This window comes from Thunnus maccoyii, chromosome 10, assembly GCF_910596095.1.
Source record: "Thunnus maccoyii chromosome 10, fThuMac1.1, whole genome shotgun sequence".
In the NCBI taxonomy this organism is placed as follows: Eukaryota; Metazoa; Chordata; class Actinopteri; order Scombriformes; family Scombridae; genus Thunnus; species Thunnus maccoyii.
The window spans coordinates 30398348-30423109 of NC_056542.1; the positions used below are offsets into that span (position 1 = coordinate 30398348).

General features: G+C 40.8%; 2 protein-coding genes across 2 annotated transcripts in view; one reads left to right on the forward strand and one right to left on the reverse strand.

The window, feature by feature from the left end:
- Positions 1-345: 345 nt before the first annotated feature.
- Positions 346-18887, reverse strand: pomgnt2 (protein O-linked mannose N-acetylglucosaminyltransferase 2 (beta 1,4-)). Its single transcript, XM_042424866.1, has 2 exons — positions 18596-18887; positions 346-4220 (listed from the first exon to the last, which is right to left on the reverse strand). The coding sequence occupies exon 2, from the start codon at positions 4130-4132 to the stop codon at positions 2330-2332; it is 1803 nt and encodes a 600-aa protein (XP_042280800.1). The 5' UTR covers positions 4133-4220; positions 18596-18887; the 3' UTR covers positions 346-2329.
- Positions 18888-22924: 4037 nt separating this feature from the next.
- The window catches only part of snrka (SNF related kinase a), a 55708-nt gene continuing 53870 nt past the window's right edge, over positions 22925-24762 (forward strand). Inside the window, exons 1-2 of the mRNA XM_042423760.1 lie at positions 22925-23173; positions 23978-24691. Coding sequence (XP_042279694.1) covers positions 24103-24691 — 589 coding nt within the window. The 5' untranslated portion in view covers positions 22925-23173; positions 23978-24102. The remainder of the gene's footprint in view (positions 23174-23977; positions 24692-24762) is intronic.

A 24762-nucleotide genomic window follows, 5' to 3' on the forward strand; every position in this document is an offset into this window, starting at 1 on the left:
AAGAAACCTTAGACAAATCAAAGCTCTCTCAGCAAGCAAATGCAATTTACAGTATTTAATTGAATCAGAGGGAAAAAAATGACTCCAATACAATGACACAGAGAATGTTTCTTTCTTCCAATAGAAAGGTTCAGTGCCAAGATAAAAGGTAATGAGAACAGCTTATTTTTTTGATTATTGAAGTGTGTTTAATATTTCAGCCTCCTTTTTTCTTGTTTGCTTTGTGATGTTCATGCCTGTAATATATGCTCTTCTGTCAAAGTTGTTATAATTCAGTAAAAATTGCATGATTAAATCCTGAAAGAAAACTTGCATTGATTAAGCAGACACACAAGATGCAACAGATACTGTAAGAAATAAGCTTCTTTATTCAATCACAGTTACTGAAAAAGAAACTCCAACTATCTGCTAATGTAGAAAACAGCAACTTGTACACTCTCACTTCACTCAACACATACAGTATGATGTCCCCGCTAAGGTGGGGCAGGGGCACACAGAAATTTAACAGACAGTACGAACACATACATATCTAAAACGTCACATTCAGCACACACAACAGTGGCTCAAACATAATCTCTTAAACGTGCATTGACAAACAGAACTGCATCAGAACTTCATTTTTAAAAAACTGAAATAAGTGATACATGGCCAATTCCATGATTCTGATTTCAGGCAAAGGAAAATGATCCTCTTAATGGCCATCAGTCGAAACACTACAAAGAGGTTATTGTAATGTTTAGAGGACTGGTCATAGGTATAAAGTACAAGAAAAAGTACATGACATCGTCTCAACAATGGCACAATAGGTTTACACAATATGTTGGTGGCAGTGTATTGTTAACTTGTGCCATTCCATAAACCATCTCTTCCTACAGTTCTACTACCACTTACTGTCATCTCCACTTCAAGTGTCTAAAAAAATAAATACATTTTTGCAGTCTAGCTAGCTACCAACAAGCAGAATTTCATCAGCAAATGACACAAAAACAGTATCTTCAACAGCCAGTTCTGGATGGCTGTTGTTTTAGTTTAAAATTCAACAGTAGACTTGTTCTTATCAGCCACTGTAGAAAACCTTTGAGAAAACCAAACACACACGTAACTGGGAATTTTATCTTAATTAACAGTTTTACACAAGGCAGTGGAATCCTACTGTATGCAGCAACATATCTTGTTATCTTAATGAAAATGCTTTTACACAAGGCAGTTAAATCCGACTGTCCAGCAGCATAGCTGCTTACAGGAGGGAAACTGCTTTACACTAATTATAGCCTGACGTAATAGATTTACTCTCCACAGAAAATTATAATGATCACTGTTGTAATTAGTGCCAATTAGACAAAAATAATTTATTTATGCAGTAAAACGGATGTAAATTATTTGTGGCTGGGTGCTGTGGAAACAAACTCTAGTGTGTTGTTATATTTATAACACATAAGGGAACAATTTTAAGATAACTCTGTTAAAGAACAGTATCTTTCATCATAAAATGCTCAAGCAGGTATTAGGAATTTACACATAACTGTGCTTTTGGGGTCAAAAACATTGATTACTGTGGCCTTCAAGAAATTCTTCTGTTTGTCACTTCCGTTACAAAACTCCTTTACGACGTTTTTAGAGACAGGGTTTAAAACTGTAAAGTTCTTTGCAGACAGAAGTATGAAATATCCATAACATGAGAAAGTAATTTGGCATGAATGACAATTGGCAAAATAATGTCAAAAAGGTTGCTTTGGTTTTGGCTAGGTTCTGCAAATAATGGTGTATGTAATTAAACAATTGGTAATTAACTATGCCACATGGGTATCACACACACGGTAGACACTGGACAAGTCAGAAAACATAAAAAACCTTGCTATCCTAAAATTTCTCTTGCTCTCCACAGAAAAGCTACATTGCATACTGTAAAAGGTAAAGAATCAGTGTTTTGACTAATACTAAAAAACATGTTATATATTATTCTGCACATAAATAAATCTGCTGATTTGAATTCTGGTATTATCAGTAGAGACATGGTATCATATAGCACTTTCTGTCTTTCATAGGTACAAGAGATATACTTTCCATTCATTAGTGGCTGTTGCCATTGAGTTCTGGCCCTGTGGTACCCATCACACTGTTCTCTGTGCTGGGCAAGAAAACATCACTGTGCAAGAGTTCAATATCTTGTTCTCAGATTATAGAAACAAGCCATTTTACATTTACCAGCCCCGACTGGACAAACTGATTACAGTTTGTCCGGTCCACTGTTCCAATTTGATTGTCTGGAACAAACAAGACTCAACTTTCATGAGAAACTGCACAGCAACAAACTGGCAAGGTGTTTGCACTAGGTCCTGCACATAAGAACATCTGCAAAGGGGCCCAGGAGGTTCTTGTTGAAGATACATCTGACCCACACCAGGTAGGTGGTGAAGGGCTTAATGTTTTCTGAAAAAGTGTAGTTCTGCTGGGGAAGGATATAAGGCATGTAGGTATTCTCTCCCTGCTCCTGGATCCACACCTCGTACTTCACCTCTCTTACTTTCAGGTATTTCAGATTCCATGGGATCTGCCAGGAGACTGTGAGTTTAGCCTCATTGGTGGTTTGTACTGAAGTCTGACACTGGGCTTCTCTGACCCGACCCGGATGGACTGTACTGGCTGGTTTGGACTTCTTTAAGTTGGGCTTGGTCTTCATTCCCTCCTTCAGGGTTTCCAGGAAGGAAGGGATGTCTACCAAAGTGTCCTGGTAGATTCGGAAGAGCCACTCCGGATTCCGGCAGCACAGGTGCCTGGGGACATCTTTGCTGGTCAGTATTCGCTCTTGCTCCTCCTTATCCAAGTGAGCGATGCCTCCTTGTTCCCAGGGTCTGTCTGGATGGGTGACAGTGTTCTCTTCCTGAGTGTTCCTCCAGGAAACATAATGAAGATCCATGCCTGGAAGGGAGGTAAGGGTTTTATATGGGGTGTACTGCTCTGAGTTCACAGCGAAGGGGAACAGCTCCACCACAGTAGCTCCCCTGGGGAGGAAGAGTGAGGTGATAAGCTGAGCTCCATGCATGCTGACTAACATGGAAGCACCACTGATCACCTGGACAATGCTGGGGAAAGACTGTTCCTCTAGAGAAACTGTGACCACCCTCATCTGGAACTCCTGGGCCAGCGCCATGATTAGCTCGGCTTCGTTCAGTATCAGCCTTGTTGTTGAACGACTGAACACAACAATGTATTCATCCCTCTTCTCCTTCTCATCTTCAACACTCCCTCCATCCTTCTCTGCCTCCTCTAACCTTGTGATGTTCATTTTCTCCATCAGAGCCTCAGCAAACTGCCGGATCTCGTTCCCTGAGACCAAGATGTTAGCTTTGGGCCCTTGTGGCTGGACAAATCCATACTGGTACCAAGTAGTCATCTTGGACAAGCCAACGTAAGATTTGGTAAAACACATTAGCTTTCCAAAGTTCCTAAGCTGTTCTTTGAGTAGTGGCTGCTTGCTGCTCAAAAGCCGGTAAAGGTCAAAGTGCGGGCCTTCACCCCAGCCCTCCATGAACACCAGACGAGCCTCATCATCCAGGTCTGAATACTGTTTCATGGTATAGAAGGCTGGAAGTAGATCATCGTGGAATACATGCATTAGGTTATCGGGATTAAATCTATTCAGTATCAGTGTCACATCCGGTACGAACACAGGCTTGGGCATGAACTTCAAAGCAGCAGCTGGGAGCTCTAAAAAGTTGAAGTACTGGGTGTTGTGATCCTCTACTGAGGACAAGTCCAGCAGGGCAGGTTGGAAGCGCCTTGACCCCAGGTTAGGCAACATGACAGAGGAATTGGAGTGGAAGAACACAAACTCCTCTGCCTCCGAGCAGTAGCAGAGGTAGTCGAAGCGGCAGATGCGGTCGGTGTGCATTTTGCCGGTGCAGACCATGCGGGTGCCGTGTTCATGGAGAGCCTGTAGGGCGACATGATAGTCGATGCGGGCCTGCGAAAGCTCTTGGGACTGTTGTGTCATGTGCAGCTCTTCCTCCAGCAGGGCAGCATGCTCACTCAGCTTGGAGTACTTCCAAAGCAAAGCTGCGACCACAGAGACCAGCAGCCCATTAATGAGTGCACCCACGCTCATCCTGCAGCCTGCCACTGAAGCCCGCATCACTGCTGCTGCTGAGGACCCACCTCCCGACTCCGACTGGCCTCCGACCTCAGAGGGAGGCGACGAGACATCCGCCGCCAGGCAGTGACTTAGGAAGGGGAGAGGAGAGAGCAAAAGATGGTGGAGCAGGGGTTGGCGACAGGAGAGAAGGGAAAGAAAAGGGCAGGGTAGGAGGGGAGAAAGGAAAGAAGGGAAAAGAAGAGAAGACATAAGTTTTTCTTAAGCCACCGGTTCAGGAGACACAAAAGAGAGCTAATATGTAACTAACAAATCAATAGTCGGGTCTATAATGCTGCAGTGCTCTTTATGTAAACGCTACAAACCAGTGATTCATCAAAGCAGGTTTCAGCTCTCACCTTTGGGAATAGTGGTTGTTTACCTTGGCGAACAAATGAGACATTTTCCTAACCTTACATCCCCTGTCACCCTCCCTGGATATGTCAAGACAAATTAGACTGTGAGGAAGCACAGAGAAAAGAACAAGAGTATTCCTCTCAACTCTACTCATCTGCATACTGAAAGAACAAGTGAGTCATTGAGAGACTCTAAATCAAACCAACGGCTAACGGCCAGCAGCTGCCTGCAAACACGAGGCAACTAGCATGCTAAATACCCATCTGAGGACTAGCTTAATGAACTTACAAGAAAAGGTTATCAGATAAATTAATTACTTGCTGCTTTATTCCTCACTTTTACAAATGCATGAGTCACATGCACATATCGATACACACCTACACACAGCTGAGAGGAGTGAGAGGGATAATCTGGTGATATGATGACATGGTCTGACCATAATCTGACAATATTGAATTTTGCAACTGTTTTCCTCTTTGAAGCTGGCTTTGTAATGGAAAGTTAACTAAATCAGATCAAATCAAGACAGGAGTAAAGGCGTACACACACATACTAGCAGACATGAACAACACGCTGACATGTGCCTGTACTGGCAACATGTAGATAAACTCTTGTCTTTCATTTTTTACCTTTCTAACCACATCTTGTTTCTTTCTCTCTCGCTTTCTTGGGTAATTTTCCATACCTCACTATATTTCTATCACTGCTCTCACTTCTCCCTAATACTCCCCTTTATCTTGCACACCGTCTCATTCTATTCCCAGTTTCTGCTTTACACGATTTGCATTTTTGCTTTTTTCTTCCCCAGTTATTGCATTCTTTGTCTTTACACTGCTCCTTTTTCTTGCACACTCTCTCTCTGTTCTGCAGGAGCCAAGCAGAGTCCCTGGGCTATTTTTGACATCCCAGCAAGTACAATATGTCACTTGCAACAGGGTCATTCTTAGTGATCAAACTCAGTGAACACACATGGGCACAATATGGACAGTTCAAAATGCAGCAACATTCAGCTGCACCAGAGAACTGAGAAAAATGCGAATGCATAAAAAACATAAGTCTTGCTGCTGTACTCTGAATGTCAAACATGCAGCTATCATCTACTTTAAGATAAAAACAGAGCTAGTATTTGACAAATCCAGCATTTTACATCTTAATGTGACTTTCTTCACTATTAAAAATGAACTGAATGTTTCAGTAGACTTCACTGACTATGGGCTGTAGACTGAAGAGAGGTTTGTTCTTGCTCATAAAAATGGAATAATCTGATTTACAAACCAGCTGTAGTGACAGTTTGCGTGCTTAAAATATAGAAATGGGCAGGATCAAGGGTGAACGCTGGCACGCAAGGGTCACAGAATTGATAAGAATGATTTAGGATGAGTAAGATTATGTCTAGTGTGGTGAAGGGAGGCTTATAACAACACGCACAATACAATCTTGATCCAAAGGTTTAAAAAGAAAAGCAATTAATATTTATCTTCTCAAATAAAAACAGCAAAGCTTTCTCTTGTATTTTAGTAGGTTCATTAGACTATGTACTTTATTAAGAGTTAATCTAAGGACATTTCATTATCAGTTTACTTTTAACAAATATCTTTAAAAAATTTTTGGAATATTTGGTCGCATGGTTTGATCCTCAAGCGGCTGTCTCATGGTGCACACTGGAGGAAGGAATGGTGCATTCTTGGTCTCTTGCAGATGTCCTGTTTGTGAACATCTCTAACAGGCAATGTCAATTACGGTTTGGGCCGATTATAACTCAACTGCTCCAGGTTCTTCAACTTGCCCGGCACATCCTTCTTATATTTACAGCTTAAGGCTGATTTATGGTAGGTTGCTTGACACTTTTGATAAGTGTCACTCGATAGAAATGATGTAATTTCGACAGAAAAAAGTGTCACTCTGCACTTTCCTTTCATATCACGCACCTGGAGAATTTTGTGTCACAGACACTGTCATATTTTGTCACGCAATGTGATTGGGTAGTGGTGCTAACATGGAGATTGTAGTTTTCACTGAACTTCCTTATTGATATTTTGGTCTGTAACTTTAGATAACTTGTAATGTCCTTGTTTAATTAGTCCCGGTCAGGGACTATTTCTATCTCATCAAAGTCATCGGTGAGGCCTTGTGCACCTTGTGCTCTTTAAATATTCCCGGCACATTTCTACACGACGTGGGAATGCCCGTCTGTTTCCCAATTTTGACAGGATGTTCCTTCCAAACTGACAGTTCTCATTTCAGAGACAGTACCTGCGACCATACCAGTTTTGATTTTGAATGACATTTCTTTGCTCTGGGTCCCTAAATATCAGAAGCGTACAGTGCCTTCAGGTCTAAAAGCTGCAAAGAAAATGATTGCAGTGCGTTGAAGTTATCAACAGCTCGTATAAATGGGGCTAAAGAGGTGAATCTGGATATATGGCTCACAGCAGCTGAAGCATTGAAGAGTCTCTTGTGTGATTCCTTTAACTGTCATGATCTTTTGCTGCCTGTTGTGTACTTGATCCACATTCACTGTGCTCATCCTTGATTATCCAATGATTCTGCACTACCAGTTCTACAGGTCCCAGGGTGAGTGGTTTTTTCTTTTTCTTTTTTCTTTTTTTTTATTCTTTCTTTTGAAGGGTGGGTAGAAGGGGCTGAAGGTAAGCTGCTATTGGTATGGTGGTATGTTCTATATTTTCTGACAGGTATGTTATGGTGTGTTCAATGTCTATATAGCATCTGTGTTCATATCCTTGAATAAAAAAAAAAAAATCTGATTAAAAACTTTTGAAATACTCTAGCATCTCTATTTACACATCTGCAATAATTGCATTACATACAGTATGGCAAAGATAATTATAATACTATCACACTGCCTTAGCAGGTAGTTTGCTTTGGACAGCTCATTTGGAACACATGTATGTGTACATGTATGCGCGTGAATAAGGTGTTGCAGAAGTGGAACTATTACAAAGAAATTACCGATAACAAAACCAAGAAAAAGTAAAACATAGGGAGACTGTTTTTGATCTCCAGTAAAATAAGGCAGGACACGTATACAAAAAAGCACATTTTCTTCTATCTGATGTGGCACTGTGCCCTCCTCATTTGCATGAGAGCTGACTGTGTCATTTTATCTGTATGTACACACTAATGCGTAGTGTCCTTGGTATGACCATGGCCACTTCTACTTTTTTTTTAGGTCTGAACTGTAGGCCAGTCTTTACAAAATTATGACTGGAAGCCATTCCATAGCCATGGACCCTGACAACTCCTTCACTGTTAACCTTACTGGTGAAACTGCCTTGAGTCAGGTACAGTAATAAAAGGCTTTATTGGTGACCTTCAATACTGTTGTACAAAAAAGCATATGCTGTTGGATAAGCTGTTATACAAGAAGAAGCAAGTGAATCTGGATAAGCAGCAAATGCGAACAGCAAAGAGAAAAATCAATTATTTATATGCAAATAAATGTACTAAATTCAAAAGAGAAAGCAATGCAGGTCTTAAAGACTACCAAAGGGTTGTCTTCAGTCCCTTCAGAAATCACTTGCTGCATAATAAGCCGATAAAGAGAGCTTAATGCTATTCCCTATGACAGAATGTCATGGAGAAGCACAGTGGATGTGAATCAAAGCACCATACACAAAGATACTGTAGTATCGCCCTGATGCTGACACAGCAGCCAAAATAAAGTGAAATGAAGTGTGAAGAGGAGGCTGCTAGCGAGGCTAACATTAGGCATCCTGCATGCTCCTTCAGTCCACAAGGACAAGGGCAGCGCGAGGCTCACAGTGCCAGCAGTGCTGCTTAATCCCTCTCGCTGCACACTGGCTCCCACAGGGATGCATGTGAATGCCCTCTGCAATTTGCCTGTGCCAAGAAACCGAAAGCTGCGAAATGTCAAAGCGACTGCAAGACACCACAGCACGCACAAAACGCCCTCATTTGCATCACCACATGTTACAGGCTATAAACAGAGACCTGGACACTGTGAGCTGTTCTGTTTTTTGGTTCTGGTCAGGTTATTTAGAACAAGCAGGTCAAAATTAGGCTAAACGAGGCCTAAAACATGACGACATTTTCCTGAATCCGATCTATGCGTGCGCATGTGTAGTCATTTAAACTGACCTTGAAGACAAGTGGCTTTTTTATCCTGTCAGCAGTGTAAAAGAGTGAGCCAAGATACTGCCGGAGAATAAAAATGTTCAAATTAGCAAAAGGTCACAGCAGTTCCAAATATAATCAAATGTGAGCTGAGATCCGTCTCCTGAGCTATGCTAACACTGGGGAATGGTTTCATATCCATATTCTATTTCTGAGTGTGTATGCTGTTAAGTAACCAACTGCCTCTGTGTCCAAGTCTCTTCATTCTGATATTTCCTCCATCTCATAGTCATGAATTAAGCAATAAATGAGAGAAAACTCTTGAGAGATACTAATCAAAAACCTTTAATAACTAATTCTGTAAAAATAAATGGTAATATTAAAGATAATTAAAGCCCTACTTTTAGCTCCTTGTACATGTACTTCCTTGTACTTGTACATGATCTTGGCTGCTGGCCTACAGATGCGTGCTCTGTCTCACTACCTTTACATGCTCAGAAAGAAATCAGGTTATTTGGAGAAATTAGGTTAAGGCAGGAAATCAGAGAACATGTTTACCTGCTTGCTGTACAACTCATGTTTACATGCAGCAGTAAATCAGATTACTCCCCTTTCCCCAGCAATAATTCATAACTACTGTAAGGCAGGCAAATTTTCAGTGTATTAGTAATATAAGCCTGTGGAGTTCTTCCTGGTTATAGCATTTGGATTGAGTGGACTCTGAAGTAAGAGACCACATGTTTTTTCTCACTATGCAACTGTGGCAAAAGCCTTGTTGTGCACATGCATTTTTGGTTTCCAACCCTGCTGGAGACCTGGTTGGGCGTATCCATCGCCACAAAATCTGCTTTCTCCAACAGAAAAGAGATGTTTCACAGCTGACATATTTACACGTCAAAGCAGAGAAAGCGTGGGTGCAAGTAATAATATTAATGGCTTAATGGCTTAATCTCATTTAGTTTTTCCAAATTCATGACCCTGGTATAGTGCATGATGGTTAATCAGTATGGCTTCCTTGGATACTTGAATGGAAGTGAGCCATTGTTAATGTTAGCAGTTCCAGCTGTGCTTTTCCTGCTAAAAATCTAAAAAGATTTTCCAATCCCTAACACTGGTAGAGGAAACTAGGTTTCTCCTTTACAAGATGGTTAAATGTGGAAAGCGGACACAAACCCATTCAAAGAATGTAAGTACTCTTTCTTTTTGGACAAGCCAGGATCTCAGTGAAATGTTGCATGAACATTGATGGCATTACATTGAATTCCCTTCTGAAACAGATGCCTCACAAAAACAGGATAGTATCCAACAAGTGTTCAATCCTTGTCAGGACTGTGTACAGCACACACTGAGAACTAAAAATGAAACACAACCCTTGGTTGTTTTACATCCTTTAATTCTGTGGTTTAGTAGTGATGTGTGTGGAGCTGCAGCTGTAGACAGCAGTCTCAGATTAACGAGGCCATGCACAGTTTAAACAAAGTGGACCCAAGTGCTGCTTTAGAGCTGCATGAATCAATTTGTGGCCATTAGGCAGTAGAGGGGGCAGTCCAAAACATGACACACATACAGTTGTTATGGCTAACATGTTGGCAAACATGCCTACTTACACATCGAGCAGACAGAGAGCAACATTATCATCCCACTGGAGTGATGTATCTTGCAACATGCTGAATGTCGATTCAATATTCTCTCTCTTTTTGCGCTGTTTTGGTCTTCAAAACCTCTCGAGAAAACATTTGGCTATTTAGCTGCCAAATGTACAACTTTAATTACCAGCAACTCACTAAGTTTGTCTAACATATTGGTGCTGGGCAGTTGGTATACAGTTGATTTATCAGAGCTTGTTTGCTGAAGCTGCCTGCTGCTGGAAACACATCTGATGAGAACATTGAGACTGAAGCATAAAGTAAATGTGCAATTATTCCAAAAACAATTAGCTAAAAGAGGCTAAAACACTGCAGAGCTGCAGAGTTGATTTTTTTCTGTGGGTTAATCACTACAAAGCATCTTTTTCACATTACATGTGGTAATTTGATTTAATTATAATATAAAATAGCGATCAATGGAGCTTTAAAAGTCTTGATTAAAGCAATAAAACCTTTTTCAATAGTGTGCACTTCTGTACTGAATTGAATTATCAAAAGTCAGGATCCACATCTACTATTTCTAAAGGCACCATAGCCTCACTGTGGAACAACAGCTGTGTGAGCTGGCAACAACACAGCTCTCAGCCCCCAGTTAGCCTAGTTACATCAACATTTGACTTGTACTATCATTTTCTAGCAGGCAAATAATTACAAGAGATTTAATAAATGCAAGGGTCGGGGGTTGTCAAAGGCTGATTCCATTATGATGAAATTCATGCACGAGTTTTGACACTAATTTTCTTAACATTCAAATAAAAATTCAAAACCAGAGCTGTGCACACTCCGCTGCACACCACTCTGCCATAGTTGAGAACTACCACATAAGCTACCAGGCAAGTTAGAATACACACAACCTTTTTGTAAATCAGCACTTCTGTAGTTGGATTTCTCTGCCTAATAAACCTTGAGGCAATCCGCCTATATGTATAGTACTTTTCCTCTAGCTGCCTGAGAGTATGCATGAAGTAGCAAACATACATGCAGTGATGTAGAAAATATATTCTCCAAATAAGACATGATTATAGAGCAAAACTATTTTGTGTGTGTGCATAAAAGCATGTTTGTTTTCTTCTAGAGTTTTAGGGCCCTTTCACACCTACCTCGTTTGGTCCAGACTTTCAGACTTTTCAGTTTGATCCGAACCAAAATTACAGGTGTGAAACCTCCCCCGGCCAATGGTCTGGACCAAACAGCCGAACCTTGGTCTGACGAAAAGAGGTGGTCTCGGTCTGGATCAAACTGCACCAGGGTTCAGCTCGTTTCTAGCGTGAAAACATTTTTTGGATGGTTTGGACTTTTCCGGTAGGCTATCGTCCTTTATGTGCACATAGGGCACATAGAGGAGGAGAGAGGAGGATAAAGAAACTGTCATTCATTTTTAGCCATCAATTCAAACGGCGATAGAAGGCTACCCCCGAACTGACAACACAGTAATGTCAGACTCACGCCCATCTACAAGCCAATCGAAGTCAAGTATAGGGAGACGCAGCCCACGCAGGTGATGATGACAGGACGTAGATATGTCATGTAAAGTTCTTTGGTGTGCTCACATAATTGCAATGTGAAACCAAACCTAGCCAGATTAAATGTATACAGTGCAACAAAAACATGAACCTTGTTTCTGACTTTCAGGTGTGAAAAGGCCCTTAAACCCAAGTAGAACTAAGCAAACAAAACTTTAAACATTCACAGCCAAGTTTATGCTAAAGGTATGAGATATGGTAAATGGATGCTACAAAATGACAAAAACAGTAAAGTTTCCTGTCCTTTGCATAGAATCTAGCTTTTGTTGGCTTGACGCTGAGTTACAGGCTTACACTACATAATTGCATCATTAGAATGATACTGAACCTTCATTAGACGTTTTCTCCTAACAGCCTAGACTGTCCTGCATGCAGCTCCACATCACTGAAGAAACCAGTGCTGCTGTGACTTAAGAAGTAAACAACATAGCAGTATTGTTGTCTTAAAGCAAAAAGAAACCTCAACCAAAACCCAATTTTACTGACCCAAATGACAATTTTCCTCAGTCCATGTCTAACAAGGGTCAAACTATCCAATGAAATCAGTTGTGTTTAAGGTGAGGAGAAGGTTACGATTGAAGCGTGTTTCAACCCTTTACTGATTCATGCTTGGTTTTCCTTCTGCATTGTAGTTGTTGTTAATATTTGAGGTGTTTGAAAGTCATCATCTAAACCCTTTCAATAGTTTTCTGATTGGTCTGGGTTCCAGCTGCTGGGTTCAGTCACTCCTCAGTGGATGTTTCCCAGACTAAGATCATGTGACGTAAACTGATCACGTGGTGTGGATAAATGTCCAAGGAGGAGAAGATCATTATATTTTAGTTTGGAGATCCTTCTGCTGTCTCTTGCCTTTGGGAAACAAAAATGGTGTGCTACTTTGTCCAAATTCACGTTAATTTTTGGGACATTGTTTTGTTTGCTAACAAGCAAAGCTACTCGCTAGCTTGCAAGAGTTGACACACATACACACATAGAAACAAGTGAGAGGAGGGGTGAATGGGGTGTCATACAATTTATTCATTCATATGGGTCTTCACTGTAAAGCCATGGTCACACCAGAAAGTGGCACAGCAAAGTTCATCCACACATCTTTGCATAATACAAGGTGCCAGAAGCTTGGTGACATATTGACTATTAGCAGGGCTCGTTGGAAAACTGCTGTAGCTAACTCACAAGTAAGACTGGAACATCTAGCTAGCTTGCTTACTGTCATGTAGATTTGCAGGATTTACGTGCCAATGTGAGTGACACACGATGGCAGCGATTCCATTGAAATGAAACTTGGTTTTAAATGCTGGTTTGACCAGGCCTTGAGGAATGTTAGCTTTCACTTTCAGGTACCCACATGGGTATTTGCCACGGATGTATAAATAGAACTGGATACAGGAACAGAACCAAACTTTGAAGCAAATTTGACAGTGGCCAAACTGTGTAATTACAACATCACGTGATGCACACTGGCCAAAACGACTTTTTCTCATAGAATTACATTTGATCCATTTGGTCCGATCACATTTCAAAAGTCTAGAAAAGCAGCGTGATTGAATTGTTTTATTCCCATTCAAGTTAGCCGGAGGGCTAAACCAGAAGTTAGCCGTCTCACCTGACGGAAGTCTCTACTGAGCATGGTCCATGGGTGCATGGGACCCATAGAGCATGCCCAGCATGTTTTCATCCGGGAAATTTCTTTACAGTGAGAAATGGCTTTTTTGACTTCATGCACCACTGAGCAGCTTTCATAGGAATGAATGGGGCCCCATCTCCAACGCTGTATCCAGTTCTCTTGATACATCCATGGTATTTGCTGCTGATACCGCAGTTCACAATACTTTAACTTATGCCTGACATGGCAACCACAGAAACCAGAATAGGAAAAACAATATAGGAGTAAGTTTTCCTGGCATCCAAGTACCCTGAATTATACACCTTTTCACCAGCAGTGTACAAAATCATCAATCAATTGCTCTTGGAACAAAAACAACAACATAAGCAACATAAGCTATATCTACAATATAAATCATTTTATATAGTCTTCACTTTACTTGCAAGCTACTCTATTAAGCTGCATGATGAGATTACAGTAGATGTATCACCGCAATCTGTAGCCTGAGGTACAGGTTGTTAGGACTGGAGGTAGCCTGTAGCCTCAGCAGCAGAGTTGCCTTCTCCTGCCGCACATTCAAAGAGGAATGCCAGCATCACTGGGCAGCTGTAATGGTAGCAGCTCCCTGTCTGAAAGCTCCTTTAGGGTCATCATTTATTTGTACATGTTCATCAGTGTAAATCTTACTGTTGAGTGTCTGTTTTCCTTTGGACTTCAGGAGTAAGCCCACTGATCTGTAACTGTCATGTCTCCTTCACCATTTTATTCTTGATAATCTTCAATAAAATCGATTCAAGACCACCATACTCCCCTTATAAAGCGCTTGTCAGTCACCTCTCTCTCTCAGCGCTGGCTTCGAGGCTGACACTGAAGCTACAGCTTCCCCAGTATTACTGGTTAGCATATCTGTTTGCTCTGAGATGATAAGCACCCCGATGATGTGGAGGAAGGCGGCGCAGGGCAGCCTAGAGAGTCTAATGCATTTTAATGAGAATCCTGGAAAGCCAAAGCTGAGGGGGCTACGGGAGGGGAGTGGTGGCGGTAGCCCTGTGCTGTCGCTGCTCATTTGCTCCCTGGTGTTCATCATTCCTTGCAACTCACCGTCCCCCCCCATCTTTGGAGTTAACCTTCTCTCTTTCTCTACATTTCTCCCCCTCCGAATTACCTCCGAGATCCCTGACATGCTTCTTAAATACACATTCAAAAAGAAAAGTAGTGCAAAAACTGTATCACTTTGCTCCTTATTCTTCCTGCCGCTACCTGCTTTTCTTTCCCTTTGGCCACTTTGATTGCTGATCTCTTCTGGCCGTGATGATGCGTCCTTATTTCTCGTCATCTTTATTTCTGGACCAAATGTGGCCTGTCAGGTTGGATCAAGCTGCTGGGTGCTCAGTGTGGCACTGGGGAGAATTAATGGCCCAGCAGCCATTATCTGGCTGTACAAAGACAAGACTCATACCCTTTCTCTCACTTTGCATCTCTTTCTCAAACACGTTTGGACAGACAGGCATACACAGTCACACACACTCACGCACGCCATTGTTCTGTTACATAAACGCAGTGCAATGCCATCCAGTCTAGTGGTGAAAATAGGCTTGCTGCTTCATAATGACTGGCAGTGAGTATGTCAGAAAATGCCCCTAGTCTGTGTTTGACACGTCACATGTCTCACTACTTGCCTATTGCAAACTGAGACTGATTACTCGCTTGATTGATAGCCTGCTAGTTAATAACATTTTCACCCTTCTCTATATCATTCGCTAACAGTGAACTACTATGCCTTCTGAAATACAGAGGATACAAAGCCAGGACTGTGTAATGCACTGTACTGTCTCTTCTCCCAAGGGACACAAGAGAAACGTTGGACAATCTGCAGACTGTGTGTGTTGGTGTGTGTTTGTGTGTGTGTGTGTGCGCGTGTGTGTGTTAGTGACAGACAGACAAAGAGGAACAAAGTGAGAAGGACATCCTCTAAAAACACCGCAGCACAGCACTTCAGCACTGCCCCAGGACAACAGGCAATATTCCAGAAAGGGACGGAAATAGAAGGCGAAAGAGTGGATGTACAACCGAAGATGTCTGCAAGTGTTCAAGCTCTATAGTTGCTGCTGCCATCCATTTTCTTGGGTAACATGAGAATTTGGAGGGATTTTCATCCTGTTAAAATTTCTGAAGGACACTGAGGGAGAGGAGGAAACTTGTTCAGAACCTTCTAGTGGTGTTTAAACTAATAATTATACTATTATTAGTATGATTACAAATCCTGCTCCCATGGCACTGCAAACCAGTGAAAGAATGGCAAGCTAATATATCTGGCAAGCTTTCAACAGCAAGGCTAGTTTAAATTTTAACTTCAAAACTAGTACACTAGTCTATAAAAACTTTGACTAGGTCCACACTTTAGTCATTTTGTTATTGAATCCACAGTGAAATATTCTAACAATAAGAGAACAGCTACAGGCTTCAGTAAGGTTCCAATGAATTCCCTGTCCAATCATCTAACAGCATCTGAAACCCCATTTCCAATTGCAGAATTTGAGGAGATGAATGAATGTCTCTGAGGAGAGAATGTCTGAAAAAAGAAAATGAAATCGGGGAGGCAGCGTAATGCACCCAGGAGCAGGCTAGATGCCAGGCTTTTTGCCCCACCTTTGAGGGTAGCCATTAGGAACAGGTGAGACCTAATTCGTTTCCAGCACGCTGAGCCTTTAAAAAGGAAAAAAACTGTTCACAGCCAACATCTCGGTAAGGTGTGGGACAGACACAATTCAGCACAGTTACTCTGCAAAGTTAAAACAGGAGAGTGATGTTGTTAGATTGGTCCACTCAAGACCATTTCTAAAAACCTCAATTGTTTCGGTGTCAAAAACACAGAGAATGGATGTGTTTTACCTGAACAAATATGACTGATGCATCTGAATGGACAGTTTCTAGTTGGGATGAAGCCTTTGGCAACCGTATTTCCCTTGTGTCTGAAACCTCAGGAAGGCAAAATAAAAAATGAAGTCAGGAAGAAACCTGAATCTTTAGACAGTGCAAGTCTCCACGAGCTTGCAAATCATTTAGCTGGATCACTATTATTGAAAAGGCTTCAAATTATAGCCTACATAATTCATAACAGCTTCATGAGATTTCAGTTTACATGCATGGGTTTCGAATTTCTTAGAAAATGCATTGTTTGCTGGGGCCTTAACTAGCTTCAAGGGTAATGTCTGCACTTTAGTGAGCCTGCATTGGCCTGCACATGAATATCTGCAACCCTATAGCACTCACATGTGCTACATTTACCAATAATAATATCGGGGAAAAAGTCAATGAAATGCCAGAACTGGAAGGCCATTGCAGAAATTGAAACAAAAAGTCACTTGTAGAATTTCATGTAGAAACTGATACAGCCCAGAATGACAACAGTCATTGGATGCACCTCCTTTGGTTCCGTATTGAAGTCATTGCCAGAAATTTTGCCTCCGCAAGCCTCTGTGAGCTGCGATCGGCCCAAAAAGCTCTTTCACAGTATGAATCTCCCTGCAGAGACGTTTATGTGCAGAAGTGTATTTTGAGAGTTACCCTAATGCATAATCTGTTTTCTAACAAAGTACGGAACCACATACTGTGTGTCAGTGCATCCACTATGACACTTTGAAAAGCCATGCAAGTCAGTTCTGCTCGGCAGTTAGAGGATGTGGAAATACATGAATATCAGTTATTTTAGAGGCGAGACTGCAAGCACACTTTCCCCTTGCAAATGCAAGAGTATTCACAGAGGGTGATCCAAATTCACTTTTTCCTGCACAAGTCAGCGGTTCAGTTTTGTGAGAAGTTGCACAAAATGGCTTTTAGTTATCCCCAAACACATGAGCAGAAATGCAGATCAAAGTGACAGTATAATGGGGAGAGCTCCGGGTCTGCACCACAGACCCAGAGACCGGGAAAGAGGGCAGAGAAAACAAAGGAAATTGACAAATGAAATCAAACTGCATACAATATCGTTATCTTGTTGACGAGATTTCACATTAAGTTACGGCAAATACATCCAATCAGAAGCGTCTGGCGTCATCAGACTGTGCAACAGCCTTTCTCAAGTTTGGGGTCAAGACCTACATTTGGATGGCAGGAGGATTAAAATAAACCACATCACTGTGGTTTCTTAAGTTTTCCTAAATCTGGTCCATTGGCTGTATGTGTTAGAACCTAACACATCTGTTTGTGGACGGGACAAAATGAAGAAGGGACATGAAATAACATCTCATCCGGGAATTGATTGATCCTAAAAACCACACAAGCGGCATTATGGTATTTTCATTTTGGCAGCACTGGTATGATTGTGGAGCAGACAAGACGACCTCTAATCAACAAAGGTAAACTTATCAGTCTGTTTTCATTTACGCAAACTGTACAGCTACAACATGGCACAATTTGTCTTAGATTTATGCCCTGAACATCACCATTACATATTATTGATACATACTACAGAGCTGGGTAGACGCATAATTAAACGTAGCTGGGGAGATACACACACTAAAAGTCAACTCATACACCTTTAATCTATGGATTAGAGTTTATCTACACTGTTCAAGTTAAAGAAGACATTATAGAAAACTGATGGAAATAATATAATAATAATATATATATTAATATTTAGTGTTATAGATGGTTGCTTAGTGAATATCAGCTTTCCCCACCCTGTTACTGACCACCTCATCACGCACCTTCCTATGGTGCAAAAACACGTTTACATGTATTGTAAATGTAAAACTACTTGTACTTTGGAATATGTTTGCAAATGTGTCAAACTATACTAAAATGTATGGAAAAGAATAAATTCATATTCATTCAGAATTTCTATTTGCACACTGGAAATGTGTCCTTCCAAGCTATGCTCTGCTGACAAATTCATTCATCTAATCAAAAATTAATTCAAAGTATATTTTAAAACTACATTTTAAAAGGTGTACGACATTAAAACATTCAAGAAGTCAGTGGACATCGACATGTATTTGCTAAATCAATTTTCCGGGCTAGATTTGGTACATTTATACACACGTCTATAAACATATTTTGAACTATACCGTATGTCAGCTGGAAGCTTACGAGGCAGCAGCTGGACACACTCATTTCTGAAATACCAACACCTGCAAAGGCAAAGCCCTGTGACAGTCAAACTAACAGAATTGTATCGCTACAACTCGTATTTGTTCCAGAACAAACAAATAAAAGTAATTTTCAGTAGAATAATTCTTACCTTGGTCACAACAAAAAAAAAATGTTGCTTTTGTCTTTGAAGACAGTTGTGAGGTTAGCTCATTTAGGCAGCATCAGTGCCTCAATATGTTGTAGAGACGAGCCGGAGCAGGGGCAGAAGATATAAAACAAGAATACCCACGGACACGGGGACTACTAGTAAAAACAGCTGTGTGTTCAGTCATTAGATTCTCCCAGACACCGTCGGGGCTTTTTGGTGTTGTTTACAAGCTAGCCTAGCTGTCAGAAAGGCAGAGAGAGCAGCTGCCTGGATACCGACTCCACTCTGCTGTGTGCAGGCTCCACCTACCGCCGAGTGAAATCTCGCGCTCACATCTCGCGATGACACACGAGCTCTGTAATTATCTCAAGTGCAATAGATAATTATTGCATTTTGCATGTTTTTTTTATCTGATACAGTCGTGAAAGAGGTATCGAGATTATTTGTCATATCAACAACACAATGTCAAAGTACTCCATTACAGTTTAAATATGGTTAAAAAATTATATAATAATGATACTACTACTACTACTACTACTACTACTACTACTGATAATAATAATAATCATAATAATAATAATAGCTAACAACAATAATAGTATATTGATCAATATTATCATTATTAGATTTTTAAAAGTATGTATAAAGCTAGTAACCTCTAAATATTACTCCATATTTATATTAAATATAAATATGGAGTAAAAAGTATGCAGAAAGTATGAAATGTAGAGGAGTAAAAGTATAATGTGGCACAAGATTAAAATATTTGAATAAAATAGGTCTACATACACCTATACTTGTGTGTCACGAGTATAATGTATTAAAAGAAATAAATAAAAACATGAAGCATGTCACATAATAAAAAGAAGCAAACATTAAACAATAAAATGACAAACAGGTACAAAAGCAAGGTGATAAATATCATCAGTCTTTATTATTCTGGTGTCTAGACTGAGGGACGGCCAGAGGAGAAATAGCCGAGTAATTCAAACTGCTTATAGTGAGGGAAGAGATTGCACTATCACCTGGGCTGATACCCAGACCTGGCTGTGCTCAAAAATGATCAATAAGATGTTAAAGTCGAGCAAAGTGGTTTCATTTCAGCGTAATGGGGAATGCACACAAGGGTAAAAGATAAGGCGGGAAATCACACTGATGTTAGGAGTAGTTTTCCCTCACTAAGTCAGAAGGATTCAATTTAAACCTTCACATATACACAATAGATATCTGCAGAAGAGAGACCAGAATTACTGCCAATGTGTAAAACAGTAAGACATCTCTAAACTAAAGCCTCATCTGCAAACTTAAATCAAATTACATGAAATCTGACAGTGAAGTTTGTCATCAAAAAGCACTGGACTTTCAAAATGCCTTGACACTGAAAAGAGATTCAGACACCCAGAAGGTCCCTGTTTAAGCCTACAGGTTGTCTGTACTTCACCCAATATCAGTCACAAAATGTATTTCAGAAAAACACAACTTCTTGTTGATGAGAGCATTGACTGTCTGGTGTTTCTGTTCGTCACCAGGCAGTTAACATTTCAAGCTTTGGATGTTGATCTACCCAGCTGACGCAGGAATAGAAGGAGTCACAGTTGAGGTAGATACTAGCATGGGTGACCTTCATTAATGCATGGGGAATGTAAATATCATCTGTTCGTGCGCCTCTGTGTGTGTGTGTGTTTGTGTGTCTGTGTGTCTGTGTGTGGCTGATGTTATCTTGTGTGTGCAGTGGGTGAGTTCCATTTCTTTTTTTTTAATAATGAAGTATGAAGGTACTGAGAGATATTTGCAGAGTGTGAAATGAAATTAAATAAGAAAATGAAAAGGTTCACATTGTTGTAGTTATTATAATTGAGGTATATTATGGTAATTATACATTTGTCTATGTATTAAGTATCCTTATCTCTTTTTTCTGAAGTTCTTATTGTGCTCAGTGAAGGCAAAAGGTGCAAAATAGATTAAATTAAATGATATAGCAAACTGTAATTCTTATTTTAGAGCAATGTATCCAGTAAGTACAGGGAAGTGGAACTCAAATACAAAGCAACACTCCCATCTTGAGTCTGAAAAAAGAAATGCAAGCAACACTGCCAGTATTGTTTTTTGGGGGTTTTTTTTTATTGCTGAGTGCAACATAATGTACACAGCTACTTTAAATCTCAACATACAAAAATATTGAAGACATGGTCTCCTTGTCCTTGTCTTTTAAGCTATGGTTGAAACAAAAAATACCTACAGATGGGTGACAAATAAAATGAAAAACCAACATGATGATGGTGGAGGAGAGCGTTTGCTCACAGGCTGCTCCAAAATCTTCTATAGATGTTCAGTCGAGTTGAGATCTGGAGGCTGTGAGGGTCATAGCATATGATTCACATCATTTTCATACTTACCAAACCATTCAGTCGTGCCCTATGGATGGAGGCATTATCAGCCTGGAAGAGACCACCACCATCAGGATAGAGAATGCTCCATCATAGGTAGAACCAAACCATGTATCCACAACATACAGTAGCAGAGCCACTTGACCCCTACACTGTACGGTCAGAATATGGTGATGTTTATGAACCTCCAATTATCAACTCAAAATCACAGAATTTTTCCTCTTGCCATCTCGATCATTAATCGAGGACCTGTTCAGCATTTTTATAGTTGGCACAGAGCAAAATAGGATTTTAATTGCTTAGCTGTATCATGCAGTGCAACTGTATGGAAACAGCTATATTTGTTATGTTTCTTTACACATTTCGTGAGGTATTTTCCTTTAACAAGCCTTTTTCACAACAGGCATTTTAACTTGTCGTCGCAGGAAAAGCACAGATGTAACTACTGACATTGATTATGGCTGAATTCCCATTACATGTGCAAGCTGACAGGCCCTGATGTTGTGGATGCTGGCTCATCATGGGCATGTGTAATGCTGTTATTAATTACACCTGTGCTCTTGCTGTTGAGAAAATATCTGTTCTGATAACTTGTGGTCACCTCTCTGTAAATATATATTTAGATATACTATATATTTGAATATTCGTTGGGTTCCCTGCACCCTTGTTGTACATGGTCAAAACTTAAATGACACCCTTTGAATTATATGTTTTAGTTATTGTTCATTATTGTAAATACAGTAGAAAACCTATAGGGCCAAGCTCAAATAAAAAATTATTCAGTTGATAGTTGAATCATGGCATGCAAAAAGAGAATCTGCACAAACTGTTATGAGGAAGCACATTACTTTCTGTGAGTGCATGAAAAAGGGAATGCAAAGGAAAACAAATGTATTGTGAGGGAACTTGTCCATTGGTAACTCAACGTAGGTGCAGGTGCAGATATTTCTCAGATGATTAATAGGTTAAAAGAAGCCTACTCTGTGTCATTAAAAAAAAAAAACATTTTAGCCAGGAACGTTTCCGTCTCTATGTTAAAACAACCAATGATGCTTCCAGACTCAGACCTCTTTTTTCTTTTTAAGTCACTTTAAACATCCCATCAGAGAAAGATCACACAAGTAAAGGCCCTAACAGATGTTTTTTTTTGTCTGTCACTAGATGTCACTACATGCCGTTCATTGGGAAGACCAAGCAACACTATCAGGCAATGAATCCAATGCACAAAAAACGTATGACTGAGGAGATCTTGTTGTATGGGACGCATATTATTTTCAAGGTTGCTCATCATTACACTGAAGTCTTGTCGGATGTTGGTATATTTGTGTTGAATTACACTGTGATTAAACGTTGCATATCGTACTATACATAATTTCAAAACACGCCGTTTTACTTTCTCTTCCGTTGCAGCCAAGAGGTCGTCTTTATCAATTTTACACTTATTTATAATGTATAATTCATTGTTTTGTAAAAAAAAAAGAGCCTATTTGTTGAATAACCTTTCCAAATCAAGACTTTGTTTGACGTCAGAGTTGAATGCGGTTGGTGATGCTGTTATGCTGCATTCAGGTAGTCCTCGTAAAGTCCTCACTCCTAGTTTTCAAATTGTGAATAGGCTGTATAGCCTACAATTGCCACGCAGGTAAGCGCTTTTTGTAAAATTATAACAAAAACTGTTCAATTAAGAAAACAGTTGATCACAGCTGCCAATTAAACATGCAACATGTAGGATATACTATTAAATTAATTATGAGAAATATATTTATCTCTTATATGGTGTATATATATACATAATCTCCTAATAAAAGGTTGTTTGAGATGTATGTCTCTTGGACAGTGGAAATGCAGCTATTTTTAAACACTTGTGTAATGTCCTACTATGATCATAGCTACAGGCTATATGGAAATGTCGACACTTTTTCCAGCACGTGAAGGCAGCATCACCGCCTCGGCTGGGAGGAAACAACGAGTTCGATCAGAGCGCCGCTGCCAGCGATGCAATGCCTCGTTTCACGTATGAACCCTGGGCATAGGCACCTCCTGAGTGCCGCTGTCACATCGAAGAGGCTGTACCACCCTCGTCTTCTCTGATAATTTGCGATAAGGTTCAGGAGGCAGCACCCGAAGGACCCAAAGTACCCGGTGAAGACCGGACTCGGGGCTTTATGTTTACCGAAAAGCCGCTGGAGAGGTGAGCTGAGCGAGCCGTAGTAACTTTAGCTTGCTACATGCTACGTGCTAACTATGGCTAGCTGTGTGGTGTCTAAAGCAGCACCTGTGTACCTGTAGGCCAGTAGCCAGCGCTCTGGTATGCATCTTAAAATGTTTTTGGGTTGAGATTATTGTTGGCTGGCTTTGTGAATAAGCGGGCGACGTTCTAACGTTAAATAACGAAACCAGTTAACGTCAGTCAGCCAGTAAGCTAGCGTCGATCAATCAATGAACAACGAGAACTAGCCCCCTGGTAACGTTAGGCTAACCGGGCCCGTCATGCAGCTGACTTCTGGATAAGTCTGTCAAACTCAAACACTTATCTAAACATGAGACTGTTGGAAGCCTTTCATGATAGTTTAAGGAAAGTTTTACTTGGTTAATTGTAGCAGCACGGGGCAGCACATCAGGATAAATGAGCTAGTGCGGCACATCCTGTCAAAACAAGCCCAACGCCTCTTTTCTGTTCAGCCTGCTGGGGATTTAAGCATGCCGTCTCATATATCAACATGTACATTATTTTGCTCTTATAATCTGTGTTTAATACTCTTAATGGAGCCTTCTTTCATTCTGTAATATGTCCAAGCGTTATTCTGCTCAATGCTTCACTCTGGGTAAGGGAGGAGGCAGGTGCATTAGTGCTGTGTGCCAAACGTTGGAAAATATTTTACATTTTATAGGGACTCTTTAATGTCCTGTTCAGTTTTATGGTCCAACTTTGCCTATGTAATGTAATCAGTGTTTATTGGAACTGCAGTAATTTTGCGTGTCTTATATGTTTTAGGAAGCTGGAGCCATGGGTTTCCCCTTCGGCCTTCGATGAACTGAACTAACCTGGACCCACACAACTCAGCTAACCCGCCCCTGCCTACAGTGGGGGCTCCCCTGTCCCCATCGCCCTCTCCAGCTATGGCAGGCTTCAAGCGGGGGTATGATGGCAAGATCGCTGGCCTGTATGACCTGGACAAGACGCTGGGCCGTGGCCACTTTGCTGTGGTCAAGCTGGCGCGACATGTCTTCACAGGGGAGAAAGTGGCGGTAAAGGTGATCGACAAGACTAAGCTGGACACAGTGGCCACAGGTCACCTTTTCCAGGAAGTCCGCTGCATGAAGCTGGTCCAACACCCCAACATTGTGCGCCTGTATGAAGTGATAGACACTCAGACCAAGCTTTACCTCATCTTGGAGCTAGGTGATGGAGGTGATATGTTTGACTACATCATGAAACATGAGGAGGGTCTGAATGAAGAGCTGGCTAAGAAATATTTTGCCCAGATTGTCCATGCTATCTCCTACTGCCATCGGCTGCATGTGGTGCACAGGGACCTCAAGCCAGAGAATGTGGTGTTCTTTGAGAAACAAGGGCTGGTCAAGCTCACTGACTTTGGATTCAGTAACAAGTTTCAACCGGGGAAAAAGCTGACAACCAGTTGTGGATCTCTGGCATACTCGGCACCGGAAATACTACTGGGTGATGAGTATGATGCTCCAGCTGTAGGTATGCAAAACGTAGGCTGATGAACAATGTTAAAATAATGAAATGAGTCACACTGTTAATTAGAAAAGTGC